Source organism: Atta cephalotes (assembly GCF_000143395.1).
Source record: "Atta cephalotes unplaced genomic scaffold scaffold00011, whole genome shotgun sequence".
Classification (NCBI taxonomy): Eukaryota; Metazoa; Arthropoda; class Insecta; order Hymenoptera; family Formicidae; genus Atta; species Atta cephalotes.
This window is the reverse complement of record NW_012130075.1, coordinates 824,537-838,034: the sequence shown is the minus strand read 5'-3', so window position 1 is coordinate 838,034 and position 13,498 is coordinate 824,537. Positions and strand designations below refer to the sequence as shown.

Sequence of the window (13,498 nt, the reverse complement as noted above, 5' to 3'; positions counted from 1 at the left end):
ACACACACACTACACACACACACACACACACACACACACACACACACACACACACACACTACACACACACACACACACACACACACACACACTACCCACCTACCTACCACCACCACACACCACCACACACACACACACCACACGCACACGCACACACACACACACACACACACATCACACACCACACACGCACGCACACACAGCCTTTTTACTCCGCTCGATGATTGATAACGTCCAAGCATGTCGCGTGTATTTCGTTGTGATAATCTGACGCGTTACGAAAATCATTTCTCCACGTACGTCGAGAATCGAGCTGATTTGCCATTTGTTGTTCAGTCCCATCGACGATTTTTTCGCGATAGGGAGAAAGAAAGAGAGGGAGAGAATGAGAATGAGAGAGAGGGAGAATGAGAGAATGTAAGAGAGTGAGCGCAATTTTCCCGGAATTTGATGATGGTTTCGACGGCTATTTCGACATCAATCCGCTCTTGGCGTTTCCACGTTTCGAAATTCGGGCGATCGCGAAGAATCCTCGATCCTCTCACGTTATTTACTGTATAATCGCCTGACGAGAGATCGAGTAATCGAGATCAAGTACCCGAAATCAGGAAGTTTCGGAACGAGGACGACGCGTAGATGTGGCACGTACGTGCTAGATTTTATTAGCGGAAACGAATAACGGTAAAGGCTCCATCTCTTGTAATATTTTTATTATCGCAAGCGTAATATTATATATATTATATATATAATTAAATTATATTATTAAATAAAGGGATTATGCCACTGTTTATTATTTATTGACTAACGTTCGACTAATATTGTAAATAATAACGAAAATATTTTATCTATATTTCCGATCTCCGGGGGGGGCGCTGGGCGGGGGTGGCGTATTATCTCTTATCCGCCTTTGCGGCGATCATTAACGGTCGTCGTTTCGCCCGCCCCTCTATTGTTACACCATTTCATCACATTGCATTTAATAAATTATATATTTATTGACTCACACTTACTTTTCACTTGCCCTACTCACCTTTTCACTTGTCTCACCTCTTTCCTGATCTACTTATTTTTCTCGCAATTCTTCGAAACATTTTAGATGACATTACCAAACTTTGATAATTATCGCTAATGTTCAGATAATTATAAGTTCCAGAATATTTACAAATAATAAGGAAGGATTCGCAGTTATAATAGAACCTTTAATAAATTATGAGAAAAATTATACACTTTGTTAAAAAGAATTGTCGGAAAGTAGAAAAATAATCTAGTGTTGGAGAGATTGTTGTAAATAATTTTCTTTCTTAATTAAACCGTAATAAAATAATACGAGAGGTGATTTAGTATGAACACCGGATATTGTAGTTACATCTGGACCAGAATATATAGTGAATAATATCATTACGGCAAGTTAAAGGAATATCCGGCAAATAATGATCTTAGAATACGTCGTAGAAGTTATAGCTTGTAGAGTTTCTATTGATACTAAGACAAACTTCCAGTTCCAACTGCTTATTTCTCTCAAGTGAAGTACTGAACCAAGACTTCGCGAACCGCTAAATTTAACGATCGTATTCATAGTACAGAAGTAATAATCCTTTCTCGCTTTATCTAAACTGTCTGAACTGTTTCACAGAGAACGCAAAGAATAATATATCCCAGAAATCAAAAGGTGAATGGTTCAGAAAAGATTTACCTTGTTATCTTCTTTCCGCAACAGTTTATTTAAAGCATACAAACGGTACAAACTTTATTTGCTGTCACTTTGCATATAAATTAAATTAAGTCGCTCGGATATCGTGTACGAGAAGGAGAGAGATAGGCAGGAGAGATAACGGATATGAGATAGGCAGGGAAAAGACAAACATGATCGTACGTATTTTTCAAAGCGGAGAATCGACCGGGGGTTCAAAAGATTTTCTCCGAGAATTTGGACCGCTCGCTGCCGAGTGATTCTATTCACGCGTCGTTGCGCTCGTCGATACAATTGCTATTTCTATTCTATTCTATTTTTTTTCTTTTCAAGCTTTTTTTCTCTGCCATTCCGTCCGTTTCGTTATTTCTTTCATCCTATATCGCGTCGTGCACGCGAGTATATGAATCCAATATTCATCAAAGTGACACGAGGAACTATCCGCGGTAAACCGCAGAAAAGCAATGGCAGATCTACGTGTTTCGCAACTTGAAACGCGGGGAGATTGGCTTGTGTGTGTATGTGTATTCGGAAATTTTTTAATAATAAAGAAATTAGCTCGAAATAGAAAATTCCTGGTATTTCTCTCTATTTCCATCAGCGATTCTAATGATCGCAAAACGAGAAAAATAAAAAGAGGGTAAATAATCATCAAAATTTATGAGCTTTTCCTCAAATTGTTCATTAGATAATAAATCAATCGTGTAAAAAATATTAGTAAAGATAAATTATTTCATTAATCTCAGCAATGAAAATACTAAATTCAAATTTTCACACACATCAATCAGAATTAATCATTTACAATGCAATCTGTGATAAATAATCGTTTTTATTTTTACAATAATAGATTTTTTTTTATTTATGGAGAGACGCGAAAGTCATCACTTTGCAGAGAAGATAGACTATTTTCACGCTTCATTTTGTTAGACAAAACTACATGAACGCGATGAATTTATTATGGTCAGACAATGAAAGTTATTTCCTGGGCAATGAAAAGTGAAATAAATTATAATAAACTTTATAACATTTACGAGAAGGTTTCCAATTATGAGCAGTAAATAAAAAAAATCTATGTTAATATTTATGGCGAATGAATGAAACAGACTATGTGTGTAATAACATCTCATCCTTAATTTAGAAACAAATTTAATAAGATATGTGCAAAAAATCTCTATTAAAAATCATTAAATTAAAAAATCCAATATATTTTTCAAAATATTGTATATATTAATTTTAATATAAAATTACCATAATTTACCCTCTATAATAAAATTACATTATTTCCCTCTTATTTTTTTTCAATTTCGAGCTTCGCTAAATATTTGTTAGAAATTTTAAATTGAAAAGTTGCTGTGAGTAAACTATTGGAAATTATTGGCATTTAACTTCGCAGATATTTTATTCAGGCGTTAATGTATTCTTTTATTCAAATATGCAGTGTCGTCTAAAAATATTTTCTAAATATTTGCTCATTATTAAAAGTATTAATAAACGCAAATATCGGCCAACACAATAGGTATCCGTTTGATAAAAGATCAGAGTTCCTTCAGTATTAATAATCGACGAACTCAGAATACTTGAACCCGATGATTCTCGCGATCGCAGACGACGATATTGCCTGTTGACGTGACGGCTACACCCTCGAGACCTTTGAATTCACCGTCGCCGCTGCCCCAACAGCCGAAGGACTTGAGGAAAGCGCCGTCGGGGCTGAAAATTTGTATACGGTTGTTGCCAGAGTCAGCGACGATGATGTAGCCTTGATCGTCTACGGCGACACCCCGCGGGAATTTGAACTGGCCCTCGTCTGAGCCCTCCGAGCCGAAGGACGTCAACACGCGACCGTTTACGTCAAATATCTGCACACGGTGATTGTTGCCATCGCTGACGATCACTCGATTGGTATTGCTCACCGCGATGTAGTGCGGGTGTTCTAACTGGCCGCGTCCGCTACCGCACGAGCCGAACTTACCCACAAACGTACCGTCCGATTGAAATACCTGCGAACAGTCAGGTATTCCAAAATGGTCAAATAGTGTTATTGAAGCTAGTTTAAGATGCAGTAATATCATAATTTTAATAATCACAATTCATTCTCCGAAATATGGGCCAATATGGATCATTTGGACTTACTCAATTATATCTTTCCGGAGCTGACAGATCTATTAAACCTACTCTCCATTGTTTAAACAACAAAGATTCTGAATAAAAATAATTCAATTTTCTTTGTAAAATAATGCTAATAATGCTAGAAATAGCATAGTTATAATTATTATATTTGGATTTACTTAGTTCTTAATTCTTCAACTTTCGACAACATGTATCTGTTATTATAGCAATTGCCATTTTACATAAAAATATCAAATAATTTAATTTTTTATGTTACATTTGCAAATTCGTTTATTATTAAAATAAACTTAATATTTAGTATTCTTTTTTATACAAGTTATATCATATTTTGGTTTCTTGAAATTAATTACTGCCTTTTAATTAACACATATTAAATGAGTTTTACAAATCAAATGTCAGTATAACCGTATTATTGCAACAATTCCGAGAATCAAAAAGATAAAACATTGAAATTTGCTAAGTTTAATTCTCCTCGCTGTCTGCAATTTCATCTTATCTAATAATATCAAGAAAATATTTTCAAATGAGCAAAATAGAATTTTATGTTAATCAACGTTTTCTCAAATGATTAATTAGCTGACTGACATTTATTGTTCAATTAGCTTTGTACCAATAAAATACGCACCTGCACGCGGTGATTCTCCTTGTCACATACGTAGATGAATCCGAGGGCGTCGGTAGTGATGCCCCAAGGATAATTGAATCGGCCATCAGCGGTGCCCTGAGAGCCGAAGGCCCGTAGGAAGCGGCCGGATGGATCGAGCACCTGGATCCTGTGGTTATAGCGGTCCGCGATGATGTACTGCCCGATTCGGTTTACGGCCACCCCAGCAAGGCAATCGAATTCACCCTCGTTACTACCGTATGTTCCGAACTCCTTCATGAAGTTCCCATTACCGTCGAATACCTGCGGACCGAACGGTATAGTCGTTTATGTCGAGGGCCGATGCTATAAAATCGGCCGACTGCAATAACCAAGATTAGGACGAGGAATTTTTTCCCGTATCTTATTTACGATTGTCGATATTATGCGAATGCCCGTAAAATCCTGAAGGCTTCAGCTTTATGAACTCATATCGAGTTAACTATTATTGCTTTAAGCGATGCGATTGATTTATCAAGGCACACGTATTGCCAATATTGAATTGAAGAAATTACTGCGCAGCAGAATTACAATTTTTTACAAATAATGTAATTTTCTATCAATTTTTTAATAATTAATAGTTTTATTTTATTGGAAGTTTATTATGCTAATTGAGCTGTCAAATAATTTCACTCACATTTCACTTCTCGATATTATATTTAACTTTAGAGCGCCATTGTATGTAAATTTGATGTGCAAGTGAGTGATATCAGCACTAAGCTGTGTATTCAATATTCATCAAAAGGTCTAATCTATTAGGCTAAAAACTGGGATAAATTTAAAAATTCCGTTATCAGTTTGTATTTTTGATGATCAATATTATAACAGATCATGATAAGTAATTTTAATTTTTGAACAGTTTTTTTGTTATTTTATTGATAAGTTATTTTATTTACGAGGAGACATTTAACACATATTTCGTATCATGTCAAGATTAAATTTGATAGCATACTCGTTCTTTCTTTCCTTTTAAGTTAATAATTCAGCTATATCTATAATAAAGATTTATATTATAAATATTTTATTATTAAAAATATAAAATGTATGGAAATCTTTTGTTATATTAATTAAAAATGATCTATTTCCTCTGACGTAAAATTTACGTATCAACATTCGAAATAACCAAATGTTTAATTATAATGACTAGAATGCTAATTGATATAATCAGAATCTTCTGATTCGTTTATTTTCAATCAGAAATTTTTCTCAGTGCAGCAATACTCTCAATAATGTTGTATATGTTGATTAAACGTGATTAAGGATAAATTTTGAGAGTAGAAGAACGACTGACTTGAACACGATGGTTGGAGCTGTCGGCCACGACGATGGAGTTGTCCGGGCCGACTGCGAGGCCTCTCGGCCAGGTAAAGCATCCGGCTTCGCTCCCCCGCATCCCAAACTTAAACAGCTGCCGCCGCTTCAGCAAGTAATGACTCCTCCGACCATTGCTAGAATCAATTAACGGAATGGTCAATAAAGCTCATTACGCGAAGATTTTTCATCTTCCGGGCAGTTATGAAAGTTTCTCTCCAAAGAAACGTCCGGTCGCACAGTTAATCATGCGGTTACGCGCAAACATTCACGTGATGAACGTAGTTATTCTTCATCTGATAAAACTCCCGAAACCCTATTGTATTAAGAAAAGTTTGCGAAAAGAGTGAAGGGGGAGAGAGAAAGCGCAAGGGAGGAAGTGAAAGAAGAAAACTCGGATATAGTGGAGCTCTGTATCTTCATTGTGTGTGACGCTGTTCTTAGTGGAATGTTTTTCGTAAATCCACTTTTCAAGAGAGACGCGATGTTTCATTCCAGTAGAAACAACGGTAGATCTTTGAGAATTATGGCCGCGAGAGAAGTCCCGGAGAGAACAGCGTAGCAGATAACGAGGATAAAGTGTTTTGATTGCAATAGCTGGTTCCTCGCCGACAGACCTCTCACAATTCAAGCGCATACTTGTCCGTGGAATATTTAGAAAGCCACACGCGTTCTTTCTAATAGGTAGTCTCTCTAATAGGTAGTCTCTTGTCCTTTCTACGAACTAGAGGAAAAGTAGATTACAGGGAAACTTGCTTCTCTTACTCAGGTATAAGCTTCGCCAATAGGAACAGGAAAGCCGAGCAAAACTTCGCGGCTCGCATTCAGCCGTTTTCTAAATTGAATCTCGCAAAGATACGATGCTTTCATTTGTAAACTTTGAAGAAAACATTTGTAATGTCGTAACATTTGTAAAAAAGAAAATTGAAACTCCAGAATTATCTTGTCTCTTGTTTTTATGTAATGTAAACAGATGTTTGAGATGCGCTTTTACATCATCTCGTCTTTACGTAATGTAATATGATTAAGACTTACCTAGTGGAGGAACCTGCTGCCGCGGGTATAACGGGAGCTGCTGTAGGGGACGTGGGGGAGCCTGACGGGTTTTTTTGGTCGTCGTCAGAAGATTCAAAGGATGTTTGTCCGGTGTGCCTTAAAGGCAAACCTAACGACAACCTTCGCGAAGCCGCGCTGGTGCTGAAGAAATTATAGGCATTTGTATAAAATTGTATTTGTATTGGGAATGAGAGAAAAATGTTTGGTATTTGTGATTACTAATTTGTTCGCGTTGCTAAATTATTCGTCGTTATTTTGACGCAATCATTTGACATTAAAATGACGACATCAGCTTAATTGCTAGTAGAGAGATTTATTTACAACACGAATTTATTTAGATTTTTCAAAAAACAAGTACTTTTGACTGTACAAAAAGTATTGTGACTTTTTCAATATCAAATATGAAAAAACAGAGTCGATAGAAAAGAATAAAATAGATTTTATCAATTTTATAAAAATCTTTTTAAGTAGAACAAAAGTAATAATATCATGAGGACATCATGACCCATTTATAAGTCAATTTTTAAGTATCAAATAACACGTTATAATAACGTTCTGTGATATATGATTTAATTATGACTCCATATTCTACTTGAGTTGTTTATAGTTACTACTGTTACAATATTAATTGTAATAATTATATTTATTAAATTATATTTATATATATGTATAATTATATCTATCAAAAATATATAGTTGGCATCGAAAAGACTGATAAATTATGCAACTAAATTATGATAATTACAAATTTTTCTCTCAATATATTAATCTTGCTATATTAATCTCTGATAATAATTAATTATGGATATAATCGGATCGCTATTTCGTTTTCTTTTATAATAGTAACGTTCTGTATCATGTTGCATTAAATGCTAGCGCATTGATGTAATCTGCAATAAATATGGTGATATGCCTAATAATTACATTGATTCCAATGCGTGCATAATATTCTGAGCCATTGTGCGTACAATGCGATTAAAGCTTTATTGATACTATACGTCATTGTATATTATTGCTATTTGCAATGTGATTCGTAATTTATATTCATAATGTGGAAAATAGACAATTAATTACAGTCGTGTGTGGGAGGGCTTCGTCAAATACATGTTTATAATAATAAATATGAAGCTCCGACAAATTTCGAAGATCATGCTCGCTCTCTGTTTTTTCATGTTGCATCTTGTGTTCGCTCAGTAAAAATTGTGTACTCGAACTCACCTGGACGAAGGTATTGTGGAGGATGAGGAGGGCGATTCTTTATCCTTTGTGGTGCGGTTACCGTATTTATTCTTGAGGTATCTGGCCCAAGAGCTCAATGCCGCGCTGTCCTTTTCCGTGCCCGGTCGATCACGTTCCGGGCTCGGCTCTCTTGACTTTAGGGCGTGGGTGCTGCGACTCCGTGCCAGTTCGGAGCCGGCGCCGTACTTCGCCGCCAGATAAGCATTCGGCGACTGGGTTGTTGGAGACGGTGGTTCTTCATCCAGGTCAAGGTCGTCGCCGCCAAAGTTGTGCGAGCTTCTGGAACGGGCAAGACGTTGTCGGCGTTCCTTCAGAGCTGCGTAACGGGATCTCGTCGACAAGGGCGAATCGATCTCCGCGTCCACGTCCCGCTCGCGTTCACGCTCGCGATCGCGCTCTCGCTCGCGTTCACGTTCACGTTCGCGTTCGCGTTCGCGTTCACGTTCGCGATCGCGTTCACGTTCCCGTTCGCGAGATGCCATCATTGCTGCCTGACTCCTGCTCTTGTTCAAGAATCTGAAACATCAGACAAACAATTCACTCAGTTTATCTGCATTAAGAATTTTTTTCATTTTATGGTAATATAGCGAAATGGAATCATTTTACTCTTGCAAAAATATCTTTACAATAGATATGGAAATAATTTTACGATCTTTTAGTCTTTAAGAGAATAATTTATCTGTTACGATCAGTTTTAAGATAACAAAAATTTAAGAAAAATTATTAATTTAATTTTTTCATCTTGGGCATTAATTATAAAAGTTTAAAATTTGATAAAAGATTCTTTGTGGGCGTATAGTTATTTATACAAGAGCAAACTTCCATTTAAAGTACGCATTTAATCCAACAATAACATTAATACAAGTAATTACTGTAAAATACTAGCATAATTAAGCAGCGATGAAAGAGTAGTATTTATAATCTTGTCTTATTTTCTTGCATCATGTATTTGCTAGATGTGGACTGTCTAAGCGCAATAGACTCGTTGTTAATTGTAAAAATGTTAAAACAACAATTAAGTTTTTTATTATCACATTCTGTAAAGTATTTTTATTAATGTATCTATGACCTATTCGAATTACCCCAAATTTTTGAAACATCAATTGATAATGCAAATAATACAATTTCTTCATATTTTCTGGCGATCAACTTTCTCGAAAGAATTTTTTAACTATTCTCGAGTACCCTATTTTTCTTGCTCAATCTGGACCATTCAAGCTGAATTCAAATAGATCTCAGGTAATTGCACGCCTTAAATATTGAAAAATAGGTGAGAGTGCTTCGACCCCAACACGCACATGAGAAAGACGATATCCATCGTAAGAGCGAATATCTCTGCAGTCGTATTTTCGAATGAGACTTCGCATCGGACTATTTTGGTGCATGCGTACCGCATAGTGCAGGCTGCGGAGTGTAACTGGACGCGCTTATGAACGCAATATCATATAACTAAAATGATTGGTGAACACGACCAAACAGAAAATCTATATCTTGTTTTAATTGAAAAATTCAAGTCACTTTCAAAGTAAAAATGTGTCCCGCTTGTGCGTCTCGTACATTTATCGCGTTATAATTGTTTATTAGCGGTAATTTTGTTATACATTCATGAAGACAAAGGAATGTGTATATACACACACACACACACACACATACACACACACACACACACACACACACACACACACACACACACACATATATATACATATATATATATATGTATTCTTTGAAAAAAAATACTCGACATTGGAAGAAGTAATTAATTGAAAATTATGTTCGTAATTATTACCATTTTGTAAAATTTGTACTGTACTGATTAAACCGCAGTACGCCATGTATAAATAACAAATGACGTATTTACCAATTACAAGCGTACTACATTAAACTTATTTTGTATAGTGTGCCCGCTGGAAACGCTATTTGCGAAACTGAGGCGTGCGCACTGCACGCTAATATTAAAAGACACAATAATACACAGGCGTGTCGTAAATTGCATACGCTAATGAGTTCGGGGGTAACACAGTAACGAAGTTAAGGAACTAACTGCTTTTCATGTACATGTTGGTAGACTTTGTGTTGGTACTATTATCTCGTTTATGGGATTAAGCTTATGAGAACGAGATTTGCATTTGATTGTCCGCGAATCTATTCATTGTCCGTGATATACAAAATTCTTGCAATCTCGAGTTGTGCAGAAAGTGCGGGCGCATCAACGTCATGTCAGATGACTTTGAGATTTATATAGCGTATACAAATGACAAATAATGAGGGCACAGGAAATGCTTTGCGAAATACCTGTTGAAATTTTCCCTCTTATCGCTCAAAGCATTATTATATATTATAAATATAGAAAATCATTATTACATAAAATCATCTCGAGTATATTAATTCAAGGAAATAATAACAATAAAATAAGCTGCGAGATCAGTATAATTAATTTCTATGCTAATTGCGTCTGAAGTATGGTCTGTACACTTGCCGGAAGCGTTCATCGTCAGTGAGCAATTTATACTAGAAAATGTCATTACACTTGTCGGATCGTGACACTGCGGGTTTTTTTTTACGCTTTTGGCTTTAATTTGAAAAAAGATCTAATGCTTACGAAGCAGCCACTGATCTGATTCGATTCCAGCTCCATGGATGAGTGCAACTATCGGGAACCACCGATGTGCCGCACTTTTTATCACAGATTCGTGAGACATCCTGTATACATGACTACAGTGAATATGCAGATAAGTATTTTACTTATGATTTGTCACATGCACATTATTCTCGTAAGCGATTATTATCAAAAAGCGAAAGTTAAAACTGCAAGACAGGAAAGTTGGAAAGTAGTACATTAATTGTAACGTCTTTACCGTAAACGTTTTTTTTTCTAACAACAACAGTAACTATCTGTAACATTATTATATTTTTATAATAATGGTAACGAATTCAATAGTTAGTTTTATCTCATTATTTTAATGTTTAGCATCTATATTTGCGTTTTTAATTACAATGTAAATTTTTAAAGATATAAAGTAAATTAAAAATAAAAATATTAATACAAGGAATTAGAAAATTTAATATAAAGAAAAATTTGCTATGTAGAGATTAGTTTAAAATTTTATTACTATTTATTATTTTAATACTAATTATTACATTTAATGTTAATTGTTAAATAATGTAATTTTAAAATTCAATTATCCTATTATAGTATTATAAAAAAATAATGAAAACACAATGAATCGTTACCTTCTAACAATAAGTAATGGTAATGATAACGCACTTCTTTTTAAAATTCCAAATAACGATAATACCTTGTTTTTCATAAAATAACATCCTTAATCCTGCTACAAAATAATCAGAAAATTTGAAAAGAATTAAACATATTAATGATGTTACTTAGAATTAAAAAAAAATTAAGCAATATTTAGACTGTTTCAGACTTTATCTCGTTAAAATTTTTAATTTCAAATTTGTTTCGACATCTGGCATATAAGACTCTAAACATGTTACAGATACTAACAGCTCTTGTAAATGATTATTGTTGATTAACCACAAATAACTGGGGAAATGTAAATCTCATTGTGTTAAACTGTAATTAACATCCTGGGGCGAAGTTGATGTTGCGTAGAGTGGCGCGATGCGGATGAAATTTTCGGATTGCGTCAAACAATGTTTGTGTAGGTTCGCTCGAATTTGAGAAAGTTCATGAATGTCCGCAAACTTCGGTATAAACATAGTTTATCGCACGCCCGGTTTGTATGACTTTGCACTGAACCTCCCCCAACTAAGTTCGTATTTCGCTCGTATTAGGTCGGGTCCCAGTGCATCGGTAGAACCTACGTGTCATGAAGTAAGAAGTTTCCAGTTTACGAAACTGGTAGATCAGATTGCGGCGTGGATCGATGGTTCTACATTTCTCCCAAACGGTTGTGCAGGAGCTGCGAAGTTTCGACAGTGTCGATTCGTTATAACGGCGAGCAGGGTGCAACGTGCTAAGAATATCGTCTAACATTATGCAGTAATCCATTTTCGACGACACAAGTCTATTTTTGTAGTGGGGATATTGAAGAAGTTGACTATATTTTTACTGTAGAGTTTAAAAAAAACAATGTATCTCCATTTAAAATAAAAAATAATAAAGTTAATATCAAATAAAATGTTTAATATCACCATTGGAACTATCTCTGTTACTGAAAAATATAACTAATTTATATCGAACATATTAATTATAATCTAAATGATATTTTAATTAATTATTAATTATCATGAAAATTAAAGATTATATAATTTTTTGATATTTTAATTTTCATAAGAAATTATTATCTGCAAAAATAACAGAGTGCCACAGAGTAACCACATTGCAATAGAGAACTGCAATGAGTTAGTAATAAGTTATATTGTATAGTATGAAGTACACAGATTTTTCTATGGAGTTTCTAAATTTAATGCGAATTTTCTGAAGAATAATTCTGCCATCCAAAAGTAATCCATTCGAAGAAATTTTCTTGGTATTCCATTTCCTTTATACCTACTTGTAATCAATCCAATATTCTACTACTTAAACGTATTCTTGAAATGATGTTTCAATAGAAATGAGCATGTATGCCTCTTGAAATGTGCACAAAGAAAATTAATATCATAAGTTAAAATGTCATGCAATATTGTGAAACTTGTATTTGAAATGCTATTCAGTGTAAAAAAATCTTTGTAGATAATTATATCGCAAATTAGCAAGAATTTCACGAATCATTCAAAATCTCATAAGTAATTCTTATGCAATGTAAGGATTTCATCTCTGTTATCTTGTTATAACAGGGGAAGATTTTATAGTGTCAAAAAATGAAATTATCACAATATAATATTAAATCGTTACATATACCAAAGAAAGAAAAAATTAAAAAGATAATTACGTATCAGAGAAATAACGGTCTGTTAAACATCAAAGGAGCAACGATAATCTAAATCTTTGAGTTAAATAACATTTTATTTTTAACTGCTATGTCAAAATGTAAAATTCATTTCTATGGTTGAATTGCTTAGTTTTAAAATAAATAATGTCCATATTAATATATACACTGATAAATAATAAATTTGAGTCAAATTCTTGAATTGTTTGACTCCATTGTATTAAATTAATAATGATATATTGAGTAGAAGCAATGGCGATCTATAGAAATACTTAAAAATATCGAAAATTCAGTATAATTTGATTATTCAGTATAACATTATGAATTTAACAGTTATTTATTTTTATCTGCACCTTTAAATGCGCACTTAGCATATATGATGTACGTTACTATAGAATACATATATTACAGAATCTTAAAAATAAGTAAACAATTATTGAAAAAGTTAGATATAATATGTTTAGGTACGACTGTGGACCAACATCGCGAGATTTAAATGCGCATAAAGATCACTTTTGAGAAACATTCCAATAA

General features: G+C 34.3%; 1 protein-coding gene across 1 annotated transcript in view; it reads right to left on the bottom strand.

Annotated features, from left to right (window-relative positions):
* Positions 1 to 3,258: 3,258 nt before the first annotated feature.
* The window catches only part of LOC105627932, a 42,097-nt gene continuing 31,857 nt past the window's right edge, over positions 3,259 to 13,498 (bottom strand). The window contains exons 12-17 of the mRNA XM_012209203.1: positions 10,672 to 10,772; positions 8,049 to 8,585; positions 6,810 to 6,971; positions 5,755 to 5,911; positions 4,446 to 4,727; positions 3,259 to 3,690 (exon numbers count right to left, since the gene is read on the bottom strand). Coding sequence (XP_012064593.1) covers positions 3,259 to 3,690; positions 4,446 to 4,727; positions 5,755 to 5,911; positions 6,810 to 6,971; positions 8,049 to 8,585; positions 10,672 to 10,772 — 1,671 coding nt within the window. The remainder of the gene's footprint in view (positions 3,691 to 4,445; positions 4,728 to 5,754; positions 5,912 to 6,809; positions 6,972 to 8,048; positions 8,586 to 10,671; positions 10,773 to 13,498) is intronic.